This window comes from Trametes versicolor (assembly GCF_000271585.1).
Source record: "Trametes versicolor FP-101664 SS1 unplaced genomic scaffold TRAVEscaffold_3, whole genome shotgun sequence".
NCBI classification, from domain to species: domain Eukaryota; kingdom Fungi; phylum Basidiomycota; class Agaricomycetes; order Polyporales; family Polyporaceae; genus Trametes; species Trametes versicolor.
Window position 1 is genome coordinate 2,336,420 of NW_007360323.1, and position 19,869 is coordinate 2,356,288.

General features: G+C 59.6%; 7 protein-coding genes across 7 annotated transcripts; 3 read left to right on the top strand and 4 right to left on the bottom strand.

The window, feature by feature from the left end:
• Window positions 1-268: 268 nt before the first annotated feature.
• Window positions 269-2,409, top strand: TRAVEDRAFT_144169 (glycoside hydrolase/deacetylase). The gene is made up of 5 exons (XM_008037519.1): window positions 269-541; window positions 616-887; window positions 950-1,070; window positions 1,128-1,344; window positions 1,395-2,409. The coding sequence occupies exons 1-5, from the start codon at window positions 325-327 to the stop codon at window positions 1,936-1,938; spliced, it is 1,371 nt and encodes a 456-aa protein (XP_008035710.1). The 5' UTR covers window positions 269-324; the 3' UTR covers window positions 1,939-2,409.
• A 1,837-nt stretch (window positions 2,410-4,246) lies between these two features.
• TRAVEDRAFT_184724 (pheromone) lies at window positions 4,247-4,366 on the bottom strand (the record flags this gene model as incomplete). The annotated part of the gene is made up of 1 exon (XM_008037792.1): window positions 4,247-4,366. One exon carries the CDS (start codon window positions 4,364-4,366, stop codon window positions 4,247-4,249), a length of 120 nt encoding a protein of 39 aa, XP_008035983.1.
• A 1,104-nt stretch (window positions 4,367-5,470) lies between these two features.
• On the bottom strand, window positions 5,471-9,019 carry TRAVEDRAFT_144172 (Pkinase-domain-containing protein). The gene is made up of 6 exons (XM_008037520.1): window positions 8,777-9,019; window positions 8,229-8,427; window positions 7,568-8,178; window positions 6,564-7,481; window positions 6,380-6,513; window positions 5,471-6,322 (listed from the first exon to the last, which is right to left on the bottom strand). Exons 1-6 carry the CDS (start codon window positions 8,777-8,779, stop codon window positions 6,055-6,057), a joined length of 2,133 nt encoding a protein of 710 aa, XP_008035711.1. The 5' UTR covers window positions 8,780-9,019; the 3' UTR covers window positions 5,471-6,054.
• A 581-nt stretch (window positions 9,020-9,600) lies between these two features.
• TRAVEDRAFT_115884 (ribosomal protein L35) lies at window positions 9,601-10,142 on the bottom strand (the record flags this gene model as incomplete). Its single annotated transcript, XM_008037521.1, has 4 exons — window positions 9,601-9,681; window positions 9,742-9,892; window positions 9,949-10,053; window positions 10,105-10,142. 4 exons carry the CDS (start codon window positions 10,140-10,142, stop codon window positions 9,601-9,603), a joined length of 375 nt encoding a protein of 124 aa, XP_008035712.1.
• A 576-nt stretch (window positions 10,143-10,718) lies between these two features.
• Window positions 10,719-12,451, top strand: TRAVEDRAFT_27375 (uncharacterized protein). Its single transcript, XM_008036660.1, has 4 exons — window positions 10,719-10,766; window positions 10,823-11,654; window positions 11,705-11,876; window positions 11,939-12,451. Exon 2 carries the CDS (start codon window positions 10,835-10,837, stop codon window positions 11,408-11,410), a length of 576 nt encoding a protein of 191 aa, XP_008034851.1. The 5' UTR covers window positions 10,719-10,766; window positions 10,823-10,834; the 3' UTR covers window positions 11,411-11,654; window positions 11,705-11,876; window positions 11,939-12,451.
• Window positions 12,452-12,460: 9 nt separating this feature from the next.
• TRAVEDRAFT_163588 (uncharacterized protein) lies at window positions 12,461-15,153 on the bottom strand. Its single transcript, XM_008037522.1, has 5 exons — window positions 15,065-15,153; window positions 14,333-14,907; window positions 13,397-14,173; window positions 12,999-13,339; window positions 12,461-12,945 (listed from the first exon to the last, which is right to left on the bottom strand). Exons 2-5 carry the CDS (start codon window positions 14,654-14,656, stop codon window positions 12,834-12,836), a joined length of 1,554 nt encoding a protein of 517 aa, XP_008035713.1. The 5' UTR covers window positions 14,657-14,907; window positions 15,065-15,153; the 3' UTR covers window positions 12,461-12,833.
• Window positions 15,154-16,108: 955 nt separating this feature from the next.
• Window positions 16,109-19,846, top strand: TRAVEDRAFT_70176 (uncharacterized protein; the record flags this gene model as incomplete). The annotated part of the gene is made up of 10 exons (XM_008037523.1): window positions 16,109-16,605; window positions 16,664-16,727; window positions 16,778-16,888; window positions 16,945-17,117; window positions 17,179-17,416; window positions 17,477-17,566; window positions 17,619-18,310; window positions 18,364-18,492; window positions 18,544-18,596; window positions 18,654-19,846. The coding sequence occupies 10 exons, from the start codon at window positions 16,109-16,111 to the stop codon at window positions 19,844-19,846; spliced, it is 3,240 nt and encodes a 1,079-aa protein (XP_008035714.1).
• Between the last annotated feature and the right edge of the window lie 23 nt (window positions 19,847-19,869).

Genomic DNA, 19,869 nt, shown 5'->3' on the forward strand with positions numbered 1-19,869 from the left:
ATTGGACGGCGGGGGCGACGGCAGGCACGGCACGGGAGTCGCGGTCGGATAAGGCAGGCGAGCTGCCAAAAGCGGGGGAGCGGCAAGGCGAGGCCGAGTGTGATCGAGGCGGGCGGCAGTGGGGATGCGAGGCTCGCGCAGACTTGGGTGAGATCTGTGTTGTGCGCGCGCGGCTGCTGGTCCTGGCCCATCCGCCTCCTCTCCCCGATCGCGCTGCCGCCCACTCGCTCGGTATAAATCAACGTGCCATGGCCGTCCTCCCCGCCCTGCCCCCTTTCCCTCTCCGTCCCCGCCCCCCGTCCAAGACAACACCAACTATACACGATGCCGGCCGTCCGCTCTTTTCTGCTTCTCGCCGCCACCGCACTCCTATCGTCCCAAGCATCCGCACACCCGCACGACAGCCATGACCACGACCTCCCCGTTGCCCGCGCCCTCCCCTCGCGCTGGTACCACCCCGAGGACCACCCCGCAACTGGCCTCTTCCGCCGCGCCGACGTCCCCAGCGACGGCGTGACCTATGCCGCCGTCGGCTCCCCAGGTACGTTCGCGCTCACAAACCAAATTTTTTGCACATGCTGTTCGGGCCCGCTCAATCGGCGTTTGCTCTCCCAGAATGGTCCGCCGGCTACCCGCCCGACAAGGTCGACTCGCAGCCCCTGCCCCAGGCGTGGACAGACGCGCTCGCCGCGGCCGTCAAGGCGGGCAAGATCCCCGACTTCCCGCCCTCGCAGAACGTGCCCGGGCAGAACCCGGTGTACCCCAACGGCTTGGACCCGAACGGCGACGTCGTCTGCTCAGCCACTGAAAAGTGCCGTAACTCGGGCGATATCTGGGACGCGCCCGACGGCGTGTTCGCCTCGAGCTTCGACGATGGTCCTACGGAGGTGCGCAGCTATAGTTAGATTTACCGCCCAGGACGCGTGCTAACAGACACCTCTGTTCGCAGTTCTCTCCTGCGTTGTACGACTTCCTGAAGACGAACAATGTCATCACTACCCACTTCATGATCGGGAAGAACATCATCGACAACCCTACCGGCTTCACCCAGGCATTTGAGGACCTCCAGAGTGCGTTTATCGAGTAGCTCCCAGCTGTACTTGTCCACTTACCTGTTGGCTGCCCAGGTGATATCGCCGTCCACACATGGACGCACCCCTACATGACCACCCTCACCAATGAGGAGGTCCTTGGCGAGCTCGGCTGGACCATGCAACTCATTCACAACTCGACTGGCGGACGTATTCCCAAATACTGGCGCCCCCCTTACGGCGACTCGGACAACCGTGTCCGCGCGATCGCGAAGGAGGTTTTCGGCCTGACTACCGTTATCTGGAACCAGGAGTGAGTTTGCTGATCAGATAGTAGATATACGAGTACTAATTCTCATGTAGCACTGAGGACTGGAGCGTCGGCTCCCCTGGCGGTGCTACCCGCCCTGAGGTCAACGCGAACCTCGAAAAGTGGATCACTGGCCCCAAGTCGCCCGGCCTCGTCATCCTCGAGCACGAGCTGAGCAACGACACCGTCGGCGCGTTCATGCAGGCGTTCCCGCTCATCCAGCAGAACGGCTGGAAGTTCCAGAGTCTCGCGACCATGGACGGCGGTGACGTCTACCAGAACTCGGCCAGCTCGACCGAGGACGTCACCCCCGGCCTGGTCGGCATTGCCGCTTCTGCACCCGCCTCTTCCGGCAGCTCCGCCTCGCAAACCGGCTCCGCCACCGGCTCGAGCGCATCAACGTCCACCACGAGCACGCCTGCCGGGAACAACTCTGGGAAGAGCACGAACGGCACGAGCAGCGCATCGGGCAGCTCGACCGCCGCGAACGGCCAGGCGACTGGCGCCGCCGCGGACACGAACTCGGCCGCGTCGCTGTTCGCGTCCGGCCTCGTGATGGGCGTGTCCGCGCTCGTCGCCGCCGCCGTCCTCTTGTGATCCGCCCCGTGCTAGAACTGGTCTGGGAGCGTTTGGACCCTCTCTCCTCGGATTTTTTCCACTCGGGACTCTGGGTACGTGTGCGGACACAGTGCCATGCTACTCTACGGCTCGGTTCGGCCATCGAAATTTACCCACCCCTCACACATACGCGAGGCCACCCTAATCCGTCGCTCACTCACTTGCACGTATTTATGACCGCCGCCCGCGCGCCGGTGTACGCCATCTTGCATTAGTCGCCCCGCACGCACCGCAGACTGTGTAGAGTAGTACCCCCTTTACTGTCGCGATAGGATATCCTTCCCGCTGCTTCCCTGTTTTCGCCTTGTACATCTTCGGACATTCCCCTCTCATCACTTACGACCTGTCATGGACTCTCCGCCTCCGCCCCTAGGGCCTAATCAATCCTCGTGCTTACCACCTACACTCTTTTTCTTCACACCACCACCACCACGACACGCGTCACACCAACCCCTTTATCGTACGTAGAAGCGTCCGCCGCCAAAGCGCGGGCGCCGTAATAGTGCACCCAGGGAATGCACAAGGAACCTGCCCCTCCGGGCGGTCGTGTCTCCATCTTCCGCGCGTGCCGAGGGACGTCATCTGTGCAAGGAATTTGAGTGCACGCTTTAGTCGCCGGACGGCGACCAAGGAGCCAAGAACGGCGCCGGTGATGTCCGGGGCGAGCGGCGGCGGGAGAGTGGGAGGGAATGCAGAGCGGAAGAGGCAATGCCGTTCGCGGGACCCACAACTCAATGGACCCACAGCGCGATCGCGCGCGTCCGGGGTGCGAACGCGCTCGATCCTCCCTCGATCGGGGAAGGCTAAGAGGCAGATTCGCGTGGGGGACCAGGAATAGACTCGAGGATCGCGAGATGAATGAAGCCTGCCTCTTCCGGGTGCTGCGCAGCATGGCGGGGCGCGCGCGGGGGTCGGGGCGACGTCATTGCGTGGCTGCTTCGCGCGACCGTACCTGACCTCCGACTCTAGTATCTAGATGCTTGAGACACCGGAGTGGGAGGGTGGGTTGTGAGAATGAAAGTGTATATGTTCAGGGATGGTGGTGGAGCGAGACAGGCACAAATGGTGGTGGCGAAGTATGTACGAGCCTGAAGCGGTGCGGGCGCGGGCGTCAGTTAAGGTTGTCTCCAGCCACCACCACCACCTCGCCATCTCATAGGTTCAAATTATTTGCTCGTGCGTACGACTGTATGCTCTATACTGATCTTCTGGAACTCCCTGTGGCAAGAGATGATCGCGAGAAGCCAAACCGCAAGCCCGAGCGACAGCTATATCCGAACATCGACTGCGGGCGATCAATTTCATTCGAATGTCGAGCGACCGCCTCGTCTCGGCTGAACACCCCAAGCAACCGGTAAGAACTTCTCTTCCGGCGTTCAAAGAAAGGGAAGCCAGCCCGAACATTGAGTCTATGACGGCCTGGACCGTTCCCGTCGCGACAGGATCGTCGTTCCAGCGGCGAAGTCCTCTCTGAGTGCGCCATGACGCCGCCAAGACCTGAAGCCTGAGGCCTAGAGCTTACATCGTCCAAGGGCTCATATACCAGCCGCAGGGAGGCCATGTCCCTTCGTGTGCTTCCGGGGAAGCCCTGACGCGCGCGCCGTGATCTGCGGTGGTTATGCAAACTGCCCGCTACAAAACTATCCTGGTATGTATAAACGGCTCTCGTGGAAGACTCCGGTTCTGACAGACTTCAAACTCACTCGTCGCCATAGTCGTTTTTGTGACGTAGCGTTATTGCCCCCTCGACCAGACGCCCCAATTGCAACAGATCAAGCTTGCACTGGGAAAGGCGATCTTAAAAGTTTCGCAGCAACCGCTACAAGAATTTACGACAACGATCACGCCCAACCCCGTCTGCTTAGGCGCGAGTATGATACATTTCATAACGTGGGTGTCACTGGACTCATCCAGGACGAAAATATTACAAACAAGGCTGCGAGACGGCGACTCTCCGATGACCCCCACCCCTTCTTGTCCATCCACCGTACTCCACCCATCGTACAAGTCTCTCCGGGTCCCCCCTCGCCCCGATCAGACAGCCAATATGAAGGTGATAAATTAGTCGTAAAGCGACGCCGAAGCGGCTAGTGTGTGCGTGAAGATGAAGGTGCAGGTAGCGCGACGGAACGAATGCGTGTCGTGCGCGTTGTCGAGTCGAGTGGGGTAGTAGTGTGCAGGCCTATGGCGTGCCAATGTCTACGTGGGCAAAATTGGTGAGTACTCCGCATAAAAACGCAATACCATGCTGACTTACAACGATACAGTGGTGGGCGACAAGGGTATTCTAGGCAATGATGCAGGACCCGCTGTTCCCGCTGGTGCCGGTGTCGTCAAGGTCAATCGGGACGTCCGCGGTGGGCTCGTCGACGGGGACCGGCGGCGCGATGGTGAAGAATGCGTCCATGGTAGAAGAACTGGCGATGTACGACGGGGGATGCGTGCTCGAGCGCGGAGTGTGGCGGGACGGCAAAGCCGAAAGAGGCGGGAAGCCGGAGCAGAGCAGCGGACGAGGTACGCAGAAGTAGTGAACGACTTCGCTGTCAAACCTCTCCTTCTACACAGGGTATATATGCCCCTCAAGCCCTGCTCCTGCCACGGTGGGCACCAGTGCGCTCACTCGTACTGCTCCTCGGCGTCCGATCGTGCACACCGTGCCGAAACCTTCGGCCCCGCCTCATGCCTGCACGGCGCACCGTACAAGACAATAAAGCGGACGATCGCACCCGAGCGAACGGCCCCCAGTTTTACACTACTGATGAGGCCTTGTTGTCTTTGCCCAGTTTCTAGCGTAAAGCCCATCCTTCTTAATTTAGGCGCCCGCTGCGCGCCCGATGGCGAGACAATAGGGCACACCGCGCTACTCCCAGCGCGTCCTCATTTCCGGGCGCGCGCTGGGAGCACATTGATCCCCGCCCGCGCGCGGGCGGGAAGGGTGGAGTGGGCTTATTGTGTTTGCGAAGGTTCGTTCTTGGGAAGGTGGCCAGGTGAGCGAGAAGCGGTGTCGGTACCGGACCGCGCGCCTTGGATCGTGTAATGCGTGTGGTCTACGCAACGTTGGCGAATGGCCGTCGTGCGTCGAGTTTGATTCTAGATGCAGGACACGCTAGTAAATGTAGGATGAGTCATACCGATGCCTAGGCGCCCGCCGCGCACGTAGTTTCGCACATCCGAGGAGGAGGAGGAGGAGGAGGAGGAGGAGGAGGAGGAGGAGGAGGAGGAGGAGGAGGAGGAGGAGGAGGAACGGTTCGGTTCATTCGATGTGCGCTACTAGTACAGTTACAAACACCATCCTTGGCCGAGACAGAAACATGATACGATGATCGATGATCCACCTAGCGTCGATGGTCCCCCACTGTACTATGGCCAACGAATGGCATTCAATCATACTGCGCAGCAACATCGTACATTTGCAGACACTCGATACTCGTTATATGTCATGTCATAAAGTCGTCAGTATGCGGCGATGGGGACGCATCGCGCCCGTGTGTCCGAAGGGGCGGCGGGTGAAGGGATGAAGGGGCGGACAGACCCAGGTATGATCGCCTACGTATAGCAGAAGCAGGCGAGGGAGAGAGACGAGAGACGGGCAAGGTCAAGGAGGAACTACGTGGGGCGAACGGGGAGGCGATAAGATAAGGCGACATTAAGGTATGGACCAAGGAAAGGATGGCAGTGGAACAGGACAGGAGCGATGATGGGAACAAGGATGATATGAGGAGTGAGCACGACAGACGAGTCAGGAGGGGAAAGACGGAATGGTGCAAAGCAGAGCGGTATCCGATAAGTGTCCAATGATCAAGGAGAGCGCGCGGAGAGAGGTGGGCGAGCATAAGCCGAAAGATATGTCAGTCAGCCGCTCAGGAGTCCGCGTCGGAATGGCCGACGGGGAGGAGAACGGAGCGATCGGATGGCTGAGGCGCACAGGAGGCACAAGCCGAGTCCAGTCCGTGTCTAGGGGCGAGAGGCGGGAGAATGAAGACTGACGACGAGATGACATGACGTTCGGGTCCGCAGGACAAGCTTCCGGATCATCCACCACGGCATGTCCGATGGTGAGAGCGGCAGCGGCAGTGAGACACCGCACGCACGTCATTAGAGAATGCTCGGCCATTTGAGCTTGAGGCCCTCCAACCACCGCAGGTACAGCAGCTCCGAGATCGGCGACTTGCGTACCGGCGAGCCCGGTTCTGGCGTGGCCACCGCCGGGCTGGGTGTTGACCCCGAGGATGAAGGCAAGCCTGAGATCTCCTCCTCCTCGGTCACAATGAGGCCCTTCGCGGTCATCTCGCTCCTGCGGATGATGCGCTTGTGCGGGAATAGCGCCCGCGTGGTCTGTATGTGATTGCGCACGGAGGGGTTGCTGCAGGCAGATAATGAGCATTGCAGGTCCAAGGAAGTCTTTGCGAACGATACGCACTCGTTGATACCAGCAAGCATATCCAACACAAGGTTGTACGCGAGCTCGGGGTTGACCGTGCCCAGCTCCTCGAAGCCGCGCGAAATCATACTCAACGACTCGATCTCCCGAGCGTCCATATCGTCTCTTGTCGTCTACAAAGCGTGTCAGCAGTGCTTCCATGAATTGAGGTAGAATGACGTACCTTCTGTAGCAATGGCAACAAGACACCCTCCACCATAGCCTTACCCGCCTTCGCCGCCTCACCGGCCCGTTTCTGCGATCCCTTCAAGCTCTGCGGCGACGACGGCGTAGAGGACGTGCTGCCCTCCCGACTCCGGACACTGCCCACGTACTCCTCCGATAACCGCAAGGAGCGTACCGTGTCGACCTTCTTAACCGGCCGGATCGTGTCCACCCCGCTGCCAATATCCGCTTCGCCAAGTACGGTCCCGTTGGACGAATTGCTCCGCATTGCGTACGAGGCCCGCCGCGAGGACCGAATGGAGCCGGTGTACGCTGGCGGAGGCTCGGCGGCGTCCGCAACCTGCGCGTTCACGGTCTCCGTGCTCTGGGAAGGTGTCACGGGGGCGGCACTCTGCACGGTCTCGTCTGAGCCATTGTCTGCCATGAGCGACGGCGTGTCCTTCTCATCGCCTGCTGGGGCATACGATCGAATGACGACCGTCGAGTGTCCCGCGTCCGCGTTCATGCCGATGCTTGACAGGCCAACTTGCCGCTGTAGCGGGACGTCACTCCCCTTTGTCGTCGCCGCGGCGGTGTCGATCGAACCCTGCACGTCGTACGCCGACTCGTCCTCCTCGGGCAGCATGTCATCGTAGTACTGCTCGTCGAGCTCCATCCCGGGTGGCATGATGTCCTTCGCCATACTCCTTAGAGAGCCCATCGCAGATGCAGACCGGATCGTGTCGAAGTTCCAATCGCTGCGCAGCGTTCCGTCCCACGTACCACTGTTCCGCACCGTCGCCTGGTACATCTGGGGGACGCGGCCAGGCGTCCGGTTCCGGTAGTCCTGGTAGCGTTCGACGAGTTCCGTGAGGTAGTGCGTTTTGCGAGCGTTCTTGATGAAGCGGTGCTGGAGGAGCTCTTTGGTCGACAGTCGCTATATAAGTGAAACACGGGTGAAGAAGGGCAGATCAGCGCTGCTCAGATTCACAGGCCCAGAGGCCACAGAAGCGCAACACTTACGGAATGGGGATCCTTGGTTAAGCATTGGGCGACGAAGTCCTTAAAAGCCGGCGTGAACGGGCCTTCGAGAACGGGCGGCTTCGCCTTCGGGATCAAGAACAGTACTCGCATGGGGTGGTATTCCGCTAGAGGCGGCTCGCCCTTGGCCATCTCTATTGCTGTGATTCCCAGGCTCCAGATGTCGGCCTTGGCGTCGTAGCCTGCTTGACGGATGACTTCCGGCGCCATCCAAAACGGAGTGCCCACGAACGTATGCCGCAGGGTGTTCGTGAGCTGGGCAGCGACACCGAAGTCCGCCAGCTTAACTTTCCCGGACGCAGATAGCAGGACGTTGGCCGCCTTTATGTCGCGATGGATCGTCCCTTCGCTGTGGAGGTAGTCGAGACCAAGGAGGAGCTCACGGCAAATGACGGCGATGTGTGCTTCTGAGAATGCGCCGGCCTTTAGGAGGTCGAGGCATGAACCACCCGCGAGGTACTCCATCACTATCCACAGCTTGTACGAGACGACGAAGGAGCCGTAGTACCGAGTAACATACTCGGAGTCGCACTGGGCGAGGCTTGCGATTTCTTGCTGAATCTCAGAGATGTCATCGTCCGAATCCTCCAGATCTGCGCCGACGCGTTAGCGAACCTCATGTGTGTGTACGTGAGAAACGCACCAATCTGCTTGATGGCCACTATCTGCTTCGAGTCGTTGTGGATCGCCTTGTAGACCGTACCGAAGCTCCCTGTCCCGAGCTTCTCTAGTAGGGAGTACTGTGCGGCAGGGTTGCTACTGGGGACATAGGGCCATGGCTCAGGCCGCGTCTTGCGATCGGCGCTTGGGGACGGTGGCGGGGACTTGGAGAGCTGCTTGGGCTGAAAACCATAGTCAGAAGAGCTGCTAGACGAGCTGTGCTGCTTCTTGAGCAGACGGGATCCCTGGGGAGGCATATTGTGGAGGTGGGGGCGACGGCGCTCGAGGGTGGACGCAAGACGCGCAGGGGTGGGTCGCGACGACAAACAGAGGGACGTCAGAAGCTGGCCGTCGAGCTGGCTATCGTCGCAGCGAGGAAGCTTCTAGTGGGCACGTGTGTGGTGGTATGGCCTGGATTACCATGCGGTACGGAGGCAAAACGGCAGGGAAAGCCCCAATACCCATGACTTCTTCTTGATCAAGGCCGCCCCACGATGACGGACATTGCAGCATGGCAAACGGATAACTCACCATAGTTCGTGAATGTCGTTATATCTGGACGCGTGATAAATATCGTGATAACTAAGAAGGCGGCAATGCTTGAATCGGCGCGCAACGAGGCAGGCGAAGGACAGGGAGGAAAGCAAACAGGGAAAACACGCGGTGGTGGTTGTTGGGCGGAGACGCAGGATCTGAGAACGTGCGGAGACCGGGAGGAGATTGCCGTGGCAGCAATAGCCGAGTTCGGGCGAGGTATCTCCTCGGAATGCGCGCCACAGACGTGAGTGGGGGTGAGGCCGCCGAGACAGGCGTCGAGCAGACCGTCGCGTACGGCGGCGGCGTGAGGGGATCGTCGGTGCGGGTGGAAGGCAGGAGGGGAGCCACGGCGGGCGAGGGGCGGGCTTGTCCGAGTCCGGTGACGTTATGTCTCTCAGCGTCTCACACCCGTAAGTCCGACTCCGCCACCGTCTATCCCACAAAAGCCTCCTCTCCGGTCCGGCCGCACCCTCTTATTCACTCCGGATAGTCGTCAAACGCCATATGTACTAAGCATCGCCAAGCGCATATTCAACGCCGGATACTCTCCAATGTGCATTGCATCTGGGTAGTTAGACCGAACCATTTATACCACACGGCGTGCTCATGACAGTCTCGGCAGAACCGACGTGCACGCTCTGGCTTCCCCGGAAATTCTTTTCCTACAGCATCCCACGGCTGAATTGCGGCTATTCGTACGCGCATGAATGGCATGGCATGTTGGTTGGTGGTGGTAGCGTATGGCATACAGATGAAAATGGAACAAACTCAAAGCAACATGGACAACCAGCTCCGCGACCCGCACTCAGGCAGCTCCCCTATGCCTTGACCGCGTACTTCCGGATGGGGAAGTGGATGTCCTTCTTGCGCTGCTTGAGCGTCTTCAACGATGCCTCGTGCTACGATTGCAGACATTTATTAGCCTCCTAGATCGACCGTGGACGATCGCAAACACCGACCTTCGTGAGACGTCTCCGGATGGCCCGGGTCTTCTTGGCGCGGAGGTCAAGGGGCAGGTACTTCTTGTTCTTGTAGAACTCGCGGAGGTTCTGCCTCTGCTTTTGGTTCGTGACGGTCAACACCCGGGCAATGGACTTGCGGACGGTGTTGCTACGCGCGAGTGGTGGATGAGGACGAGAAGCATACCGGAGCAGTAATAAACTCACATCTTGGTGAGCTTGGCCGCGGAGCCACCAGCGATCTTCTGTACCCGCAGGCTCAGGAGCTCAGTCTTGAGCTCCGTAAGCTGCTTGGTCAAGTCATTCTTGGACCTTCAATCACTGTGAGCAAAAGTTGACAGATCGCTAGTTCGAAATACGCACTTGGACTGGAGCTCGTACGCCTTGACCTTTCCGGGCATTTTGTCGAAATGAGGATCTACCAGAGGAAATCGAGCGTCAGAACGGAATTTCTAGGTCCATTGAGCAGATGGAGCTGGTTGGATCGTCCGACAGCATTTCACTAGTCCCAGACAAGTCCACAGCGGCCAGCAGCAAGGAGAAACGAGATATTCACCTTGAGGAGTGTCGTAGGGGATGTACGCGCCAGGCTGGGGACGAGCAATACAGAGCGTGGGACAATGGAAAGAGGTACTGTGTAGTTTCTTCAGCCACACCTCTCACGCCCACGTGGCACATTATTCCCTAATTAAGCGATCGACGTCCTCATCGCGCGTGGCAGCGTGCTCGTGGCTGCCAGCGTTGACTAGCTGTATTCTGTCTGCTCGCTGCCTGCTTCTACATACAATGGTCTGCTCAATGCCTGCGACTGCGGCTGCTACTGCTGGGAATCCGGCGTTTGTGCATACGTGTGCTACGGGAGGCTACTCTTTCCGGCGGTCTTTGTGAGGGATGCTGTGGCTCGGTGGCTAGCGTTCCCCTGTTGCCTCTGCCCATTCTCTTGCATGCTCGCGCCCTGCTGTCCCCCGTCCCCTCGACACTCCCGGAGTTCGTCGTATACCCCGTAATCGTGCTGGATCTCCACGGTACGCTGCTTCTGTGAAACCACACACGCAATCACTTGACGAACTCATGCAATCAGCGCCCTCCAATCATGGCTTCGATATACCCTCCCAGCCAAGATCTCCAATCTATCGCGGCCCTCTTCCCGCACGTCGACCTCGACCTCATTGCCGCCATCGTCCGCCACGAGCTGCCCGGGGCCGAGATCTACAAGCTCGACTCGCGGCGCATCCTCGAGTCGACATGGAACATCGTCGAGGTCTCGATGGAAGACTCCACCGTGTCCCTCCGCGCCACGCCCTTCGCGATCGAGACCTACCCCACGCTTGACTCGCTCCTCGTCCCCCTGAACGCCTACTTCTCGGTGCTCTGCGTGGAGGGGCTCTCGCACGGGCAGTCCGCGCTGCTCCCCTGCCACTTCTTCCGCTACAGCAGCCACCTCGTGAAGATCGCGGCGCAGTACGAGTGGAAGGCCGTGCTCGCCTACCACCTCGCGTCGTTCGCGCGGCGCTCGAAGGAGATGCGAAAGGGCGACTATGCGGGCTGGGGGCGCGTCGACATGGACCTGATGGAGGAGTTCCTCGTCCCGAACCAGAAAAAGCGGCTTTATGGTACTGTGTTCTCTAGCAGTAGTGTGCACCAGTCGTGGGAGCTAATATACCCGTGATATACTTTACAAGATACGAGGCGGAAGCAAAAGTAACTGTAGACGACAGGAGCGGGGACGCTGTGTACGATTGTACTAGTGCCTTGGATAGCCGATCGAAACGTTGTACCAATACACGTCTTGCATATTCTACATGGTCAGTGAGACATGCGCCAAGTCCGATGTCGGTGAGTAGATCCGTTCACTGCGATTGACTCTCTTCGACCTTGTTGCCTGCTCGCGGAGGAGTCCCCTGCTGTTTCTCCTGCATACCCTTCAGCTTCAATCAACTATGTGAGAAAGCAAGCAACTCGCCATCGAGTTTGCATCCTCTAGCAACCTTACGGCCAGCCGCCGCGTCCTCTCGATGCCGCGACCGTCGTCTGGACGCGGTACCCAACCCTGCCGCAACTCCACTTCTTGGACAAATGCTGCGGCATCTGCCAGGGAGTGCCCGATCCCCTTCAACTCCTCAGCGAGCCGCGTCCTGATATGCACTCAGCCACTCAGCCTCCACCTCACGGACCTACTAGACGAATTCGCATTCACCTGCGGGTCATGTTCTCGTTCAGCAGCACCCCCACACTCTTGCGCATATCGTCCTCCCAGGCTCTCCTTATCCCATGCCGCTCTTGCGCTCCCCTCTCCGCCTGCTGCAGCATCTTGCCAATCTTTGTGCCCTCGCGCTCGACTGTGGCGTCGATATGCCGCCGCACTCCTTCAAGCCCGCTATCGATGTCCCACTTGACGCGTTGCAGCTCCTTAGTGAGCTTCGTGTTCGCCGTCCGCAGGGCTGTGAGCTGGGTGCGGAGACCTGCGAGGCGCCGTCGCACTAGGACGTACGGCACGATCGCGAGCGGCGACACCACGGCCGCGAACACCACAATGGTGCGCACCGGGTCGCGCGCTGACTTGGTGTTGGAGGATTTGGAGGTCAGCGGGAACATCGTGGTCTGCGGCCGGTCCTCGCGAAGGGGGTCTGTAGACTGTATAGTCCCAGGGTCGAGGGGCTCGGGCACACGCGAAGAACTCATGGAAGACACGCAAGCCTCTTGATCGCCGGCGCCGAAGGTAGCAGTAGCAGTAGATAGAGAGTATGTGTGCTTATGCTTATTGTGGCGCGCACATACAATTACACATCCAAAGTCCACGTGATGCTCGTCGTAAGTCATGTACATCGTAAAGGTGGCAGTAGTCGGAGATGGGCGTGAAGCAGGGCGCTAGTAATACACAAGGTGTCGCGGACATTAGCAGGGCAGCGCGGGTATTTCCAGAAGAAGAGATCTAGCAGTACTTGGTAGCAGGACAGAAATGGGAGGGCAGTGATACAGTGCAATGCAGGACAGCGAGACAGGGACAGCGCGAAGGCGAAGCAATAAAACACGGGTGTGAACGAAGAGGGACGTGAGGCGTGAAAGACGTGGGTCGGGGGAGGGGTGCTGGGTCATGATGCAGCGGCGGATTTCTTCCCTCCGAATAGCCTGCGCAGGAATGCGAAGCGTACTTTTTTCTTCGGTGGCGGCGCGTCGGCCTTCACCGGTAGCCTATCACGACCCCTGTTCTGTCAGCACAAGCATTCTGACGCAGTGAGATGGTGAAGAATACTAACTCGTCAACATACACCGGGTAGGTCTTGAGCTCCGCCTCCACTTGAAGGATGTCGTCGTAGTACGCATCGCGCACTGAGTCGGGAACTTCGAGCTTGCGCCGCCAGAGCGCCATGCTGTTCCCAGAAGGGGATAGGAGGAATACGAAGACGATCACTTGGAACGCAGGATCATATAGCTTGACGGACTCTTGCATGGTCGCGTCCAGAGTTCTTTGGATTTGGTCGAGGGTCACATAGTCGAAAGTAGGTTGCGCTGGGGCTCCTGGCGTGGGTGCAGGGACGCGAAAATCGGCGTTGGCGAAGAGTGCTCCTCTCTCTTGGGTCTCAAGGAACCTCTTCAACTGAACGGCGCGGCGCGATTAATCATGCGGAACCGCGGGAGATGTATGTCCACTCACCCCAATAGTGGCAAGGCCGTTGGACATCGCAGCTATCCATTGCAAGAGCGAACGCACGCGAGGGTCTTTGTCCGGATTGAAGCCCCACCGAAATCTCTCCTTCGCAGGTCGATGTCGGTTGTACATCGCGCGCTCGGCGGAGGCGAGTGCCGCGCCCTGGGAGTCTACAAATCCGGCTTCACCCACACCATTTCGAGGCGGCGGCAGTTCGAATACGGTGGTCGAGATCGCGCCAGTCGCGATCTTCATCGTCTTCGAGGCCATCGCAGCGGGCGCCCAGAATTGCTGCGGATTGCCTTGTGAGCCAGACTGCGGCTGCGCCACGCCATGCATTGACGGCGCGCTCTGTGCGCGGGCCCGGGGTGAGGAGCCATAGGAGATGTTTGGGGAAAAGCGTACACGTCCGCCGTTAGGTGCGTGCCCCCCGCCCCAGCCGTAGCCGCCCTTGTCGTGGCCCATGTCGTGTCCCCAGTCGTCTTCATCCTCCTCCTCATCGTACTCGTCTTCTTCCGGTATGGTCGATGCTCGCTCTCCCCAGCCGCCACCGCCGCCGGTCATATACCCCCAGCTGTCGGCCTGCTGTACTGGCTGTGGTCGGCCATGATGTGAGCCACTCTGAGAGCGGGCCTCCTGGATGCTACGCAGGATACTCTGTTGTTCTGCGACGAAGTGTGGGTCCTGCCACTGTTGGCTGGGGTGGAGAGACTGCTGCTGTGGGCGGCCGTGATGCGAGCCTGGTTGCTCACGTCGCGGCTGGTGAGCCGCTTGAGCCTGCGCCTGCGAGAGGTAATCCTTAGTGTACTGATTGGGAGCTTGCAGCAGCGAACTCAAGATCTGGGAGCGCTGCTGGTCGGACACGGCCGGTCGAGCCCCGCCGCCAGCAGCGCTCTGAGTCGGATAGCCATACGAAGCCGCGGGAGCTGGTTGAGTATTTACCATAGGCATTCCTTTCGCTTCGTTCGCCCAGTTGGCCCACGCGGGTTTCGCAGCAGGAGGTCCAGGGGCAGGCTTTGGCGGTGCTTGAGGTCCCCAGGAGGCCTGGCCGCCCCAGCCAGCTACATCGGGGGCTCCCCACTCTTGTTGCGCGTGATGCGCGCCGTAGCGCGACTGAGGCATATGAGCAGTGGCAGAAGGATGGAAAGAGGTATGTGCAGGCGCTTGTGCGGGCGGTGGCACTGGTAGCGGTTGTTGCTGCGAGTGACTGTGCGCACCACTTCTTTTCAACGCGCTTTTCTTCGTCCCGCGCACGCCCTCGTTCATGCTCACCGGAGAGCCGTGTGCTCCCCATTCATCAATGGCCGCTGCAGGCGCAGGGCCCCAGTCACCGGCAGTGGGAGCTCCCCACCCGCCCGCCGGAACAGAGGGCGCCCCCCAGCCGCCGTCTGCTACAGGGGGCTCTCCCCATTCCTGGTCAGCCGTTCCTTCACTCCGTAGGCTTCCAGCACCAGCGCCGGGACCCCAGCCGCCATTGTCTTCGTGTGCAGCCAAGGAGCCAGGTTCACCCCATTCGTCTGTAGGAAACGGAATGTAGTTGCGGGAAGCGCGGTGGTTCATATCACGCCGGGTGAAGCAGACGTTGTGCGGAAGATGGTGACATGGGAGAAGGGAGAAGGGAGGGAAACAAGGTCAGCACTTCATGCTCAAGCGAGTCGAAGGCCAAATACGAACCATATCCACCTCCTGCGGCTACGGCAGGATTATTCACTGTTACGTCGTGGCTCGCGTGTACGGCAGGGACTGCATTGGATGGCTCCGCGTGTACGTCCGCTGGTTGATCGGCTGCGTTGGCCTTTGCTTTCTGTTTCTTGGGGCCCTTTGCCATGGGGTGATCGCGAGGGCGTCAGAGGCCTTGAGGACACCGTGTGGAGGGGGAGGTAGCGCGTGTTAGGCGAGAACGGACGCGAGAAGTCCCGATTCAACTCGTAGACGCGTTTTTGGTCCTCGTCGCAGCGCGGTGATTACGGCGGCGCGGCGGGGGCCAGCATAGAGGGGTTATGAGGAATAAAGGGAGTATGGGGAGAAGAGAAGCGGGGCAGAACGCATGAGGCATCCTCCTGCTGCAGTTAGTATCACCGTGGACGTGGGAAACGGCATCGTCTAGTACACCAGCGCGCCCCAGTGTCATTTCTCGTCCTCGATAATCCGATCGGAAGAGAATATATATGTAACCGCCTACTCGTCTTTGCGGAAGTACAGGAGGCGTCATAAACATCGATTTCCTGTAGCAATGGCGCTGCAGTGACTACTGGGTCAAGCCGTACTAGTAAGTGCCAGGAACTAACGCCCGAGAAACCTCGCCTTCAACGTTCGACGCGGATTTCGTCACAGCACGAGCAACGCCATCCTGATTGAATGGTACACATGCAATATACCCTATAGCTGTGTGCTTCGCGTTGTGAAATGTGAGTTCAACGCGGTGCGACACTTGTGCGAAACCACGGTCCACAGCTGACTATAGGCGCCTAGTTCGGCCATGGCCGAAAGCCCACCCTCCTCCAAATCCAGCGGCTTATACCTGACTATCCTCCTCCTCCTCCCGCAAGGCCATCTCCCACGTACGGCATCTTACTTCGAGCTCACGCATAACGTGCTTTGAAGCCTACTCTCTCTGTCTAGGACGCCTAAGTGCTACTCGACACCTCGTACATACGTGGACTTCTACACCTACATCTGCGCGGCCTCGGGTGAGGTAGGTGACCGGTGATTAAGACCATGGCGTCCAGCCCGTCCAGCCCGCCCAGAAGCAAAGGTCCTACCTACCTTGTCATTCCTGGGTCTCCGACTCCGAATACACGGTCGAAATCGCCAACAGTGCCCACCGTGTTGCCCTCGTCCAGTCCGCCATCTCCCGCGCCACGCCCAGCTGTAGTTCGCGCGCAATCGGCTGTTTCGGGCAGCTCGATAGCTATACCCTCGACACCATTCTATACCCCGCAGGTGTCATCTGTAAATGTGAACAACACGAAGCGTCTACTCTTGCCGACAGTACGCGCAGTGAGGCCATCCGGGGCTTCTCCTCGTTCACCCACCAAGGCTTCTGCTAAACCTGGACGCGGTAGGGCAGGTTCCCTGTCCGTGAATGTCTCTCCAGACCCACAGGAGCGCGTTCCTTCTGGCGCATCAGACTGGCTTCCGGGCGGGGAGAAGTTCGAGGTTGTGGAAGAGCAGCTCGAACTAGAAGGCTTCCAGATATATGCTGTAGAGAAGTGGTACGCTTGACAGGTTAGTGGCGGCGTGTAGCACGAAATAACAGCAGTTGTCCTCAAGGGTGGTCGCGCGCAAACGGCCTATTCTCGTACTCACAGTCTACACTGGCGACCCGAAGCACAAGGTAGCGTGAACCGTCCATCCTGCCGACACAGGCGAAGTAATACGGGCCAGATCACGGTGACAGCGCTCAGCCTTCTTCCTTCGCTGTCCGCCGCGGACGCACAAGTGGCATGGGACAGCGCTATCCGCGCCCTTCGTAGAGATGGCGCACGGCCGAAAGAGGTGTGAGCTGCCGTTCTATTTCTCCGAGCCGCTGCTCATGACACGCATGGGCAAAGACAGACAAGGGCGTCCTCATGGTCACATCGTTGGCCAACTTCCGCTCGGACTACACAATCGTGAATGTGCCGTCTGGGAACTTCCTCGACGTTCGTGAACAGCTCTACACCAATGTGAACTTATTGCGGATGGGCTGCGGTGGCCGGAGTGCATTGACGTTAGAAGAGCCCAGGTATGCACGGTCGCTCGTTGAACATACCATTTGCGATATGGACCGTCTTACCATACTATAGTGACGCGACCAAGGACCGCTTCATTGCGATGTACCATGTTACTGACAAGACGCCTGCACGCTCTGGTGCCCTCTTCAATGCAACGGTGCTGGAGCTGGTCAAGTTAATTCAAGCGTCATTGGCCATCTTCGGTATGTTTGACCTCGCGCCGGAGAAGGATGGGCTCTTGTGCGATGTTACATGCGAGGGCATACAACAGTGGGTCTCGGTAATCGGCGAGCCCTACCTGAAGGTCGAGGTACGTACCCAAGTTGCTTCACAAATACCAGGACTCATCGTAGATGAACTGTGGGCGCAGCCGACCGAAAAGGTGGCAGATCCGACCGTTGTCGCTGCGCTGTTCAGCTTGATTTTGAGCACACGGAGCAAACTGCACGCGCTGGGCTTGGTATGCTGCTGGCTTTCAGCGTGCATAGAGTTGGCACTCACATATTCACCAGGTCGTACCCAAGGATCCGTTCCTGGACCCTTCAGGGTTTCTCAGGGGACTAGCGACCCTGCACACATCGAAGGCGCACCCACACTCGCACGGCCATCACCCCCAGTCGCACGCTTCCTCGCCCATCTCCCCACCGACCTCGGCTGCGGCCTTCCCACCTTCAATTGCGCAACCACCTGCCTTCAGTCCCAACTTGAGCGCCGTCTTCCTCACGCAGCCGCTCATCGAGTTGATACAGTCCCAATACGAGAAAGTGCGCCAGAGCGAGTCATACAAGGTCCACCGTGTACTGAAGAACAAACTCGATGACCTTGCTACTGATCTTCGGACACACGCGTCTGACGGCGGGGGCACGAACGCAAGTACGCTGAGCGTGACTGCTGACCTGTCAGCGTTTGTGCGGTGTGTCGTAAGTACGAAAGACGCTCCACAGAGCTTACGGTACCTCTGGACCGGCCGTCCAGGGCATGCGGAGAAGAAACGGCGAGAGAAGGAGGCCGTGTGGAGCGATGGCGAGCGCGAGCGAGAAGATCGCGAGAAGGAGCGGGACGGTGAGAGAGATGCCGTCAGGGAGAGCAAAGACAAGGAGGAGAGGGACAAGGAGCGGGACAGAGAACCGCGATCAGGCGATGAGGGTGACTTCGCTAAGCCCTGGTCGGGGCGGATGCAACGCAAGATCGAGAGCTGGGCTGCGTGAGTGCGTAATTTTTATTCCGGGGGGATGATGCTCACGCCAGCTGTGACAGCTTGGGTAAAAGCAAGAAACTCAGCGTGGATTTCGGGACCCTAGGGAAGGCGTTTATGCCGGACTCGCCGCGAGGACTGTCCGAAAGGTCCGGCCAATCCTCGATGGTGCCGTCAGTCATAATCTCGAGGTCGGTCTTATTTTTGGCCCGCCATATACCCCCTTGTTTAAATAGCAACAGGGATCCTGGAGAGGAAGAGGAGGTCCTGAGCAGTGGCCAGCAGTCGCCTGTCTGTGCGTACCTGCACGGCATTCATAGTTTAGGGGCGACACTCACGTCTGCACTCACAGCTGATGCCCCCAACCCGCTCATGCTCGGAGTCGGGACGCTCCCCCACGCCGAGCGCTCTGCAAGTGAACTGTCCGAGTACGACCGTCGCGTCACCGAGTTCAACCAGAAACGGCCATCGGTGAAAACACAATCCCGCATAACGAGCTGGTCGGACTCGCGCAGTGCCAGAGGCGTACTACACGACCAGTCCGCGAGGGAGCATCGTCTCGGCGCAAGCCCTCTCAGCAGGGCCGACTCGACGGCCTCCTCTATCGTCGAGGACGAAAGCATGAACCTCACCGACGCCGCGGACCTCGACAAGATGCGTCGTCGCCGCCTGCTTACAACAGGCGCCGACCGGCGGCGCAGCTTCGGCGACGCAGCCGATCTCGTCGATAGTCACATCCTCCCGATCGAGCGCATGCGCATTGACGTTGAGCTCTGCGGGCAGCTGCTCGTGATGCGCCGGCGCGAGGCGCACCTCGCAAATGTACTCGCATGCCTCGCCGCCCTCGCATCCCGCCTCGACGCGCAGAACGCGGCCCTTCGCGCGGACCACGAGAGTGTGCGCGGCGCACTCGCAGGCCTCGATACGCGCGGCGGCGAGCTCCCGCTCCTCCAGGCGTTACGCACGGAGGCGGAGGCGCTCACGCAGGAGACGAACGCGCTCGCGTACGAAAGCGCACAGTTTCTCGTCGAGGACCTCTGGCACATGGCCGCGCAACCACGGCAACGCGCGCTCGCACTGCGCGAGAAGATATTCGGGACGGGCAGGAGGCTCCCACAGGGTGTGCGGGGGGCGCATGGACCGTTCAGCCGTATACAGTGGACGGTGGACGGCAAGGAGCGCCTGGTGGACAGGCTGGGGCGTACGGAGAGCGAGGCTGAGGAGGAAGAGGACCTGCCGCCGCTGCCGGGGATGGACCTGGCTGCGGAGGAGGAGGTGGATGCCATTGAGCACCAGAACCTGAAGCCCACCTGGCTGCTCCGCTTCTTCAACTACTGGGGCAGTAGGCTCGGCATGGGTCGGGGATCCCCAAGCGTACCGAACGGCGCATTGGATGGGCCGGCGACGCTGGAGCAGACTGAGAAGGCGGACACGGAGGGCGAGACGGATGAGCTGCCCACTCCGTTGAGCGCGGCGAGCAGCTCTGTGGGGCTGCCTAGGGACGATTCGCGGTCGCAGATGTTGCAGCGGACAATCACGACTTGACATGCTTTGCAGTTGGGACTTAT

Excerpts from the sequence above, each read along its gene's own strand:
- TRAVEDRAFT_144169 (XM_008037519.1), top strand. The coding sequence starts at position 325 with ATGCCGGCCGTCCGCTCTTTTCTGCTTCTCGCCGCCACCGCACTCCTA. Across the intron at positions 888-949 it reads TCGACGATGGTCCTACGGAG|TTCTCTCCTGCGTTGTACGA; the intron begins GTGCGCAGCTAT and ends CTCTGTTCGCAG. Across the intron at positions 1,345-1,394 it reads ACCGTTATCTGGAACCAGGA|CACTGAGGACTGGAGCGTCG; the intron begins GTGAGTTTGCTG and ends ATTCTCATGTAG.
- TRAVEDRAFT_144172 (XM_008037520.1), bottom strand. Across the intron at positions 8,179-8,228 it reads AGTGGCCATCAAGCAGATTG|ATCTGGAGGATTCGGACGAT; the intron begins GTGCGTTTCTCA and ends GCGTCGGCGCAG. Across the intron at positions 6,323-6,379 it reads ATGCTTGCTGGTATCAACGA|CAACCCCTCCGTGCGCAATC; the intron begins GTGCGTATCGTT and ends ATCTGCCTGCAG.
- TRAVEDRAFT_27375 (XM_008036660.1), top strand. The coding sequence starts at position 10,835 with ATGGCTTCGATATACCCTCCCAGCCAAGATCTCCAATCTATCGCGGCC.
- TRAVEDRAFT_163588 (XM_008037522.1), bottom strand. The coding sequence starts at position 14,656 with ATGAACGAGGGCGTGCGCGGGACGAAGAAAAGCGCGTTGAAAAGAAGT. Across the intron at positions 14,174-14,332 it reads AAGCGAAAGGAATGCCTATG|GCGCAGGCTCAAGCGGCTCA; the intron begins GTAAATACTCAA and ends TACCTCTCGCAG. Across the intron at positions 12,946-12,998 it reads TACCCGGTGTATGTTGACGA|GGGTCGTGATAGGCTACCGG; the intron begins GTTAGTATTCTT and ends CTGACAGAACAG.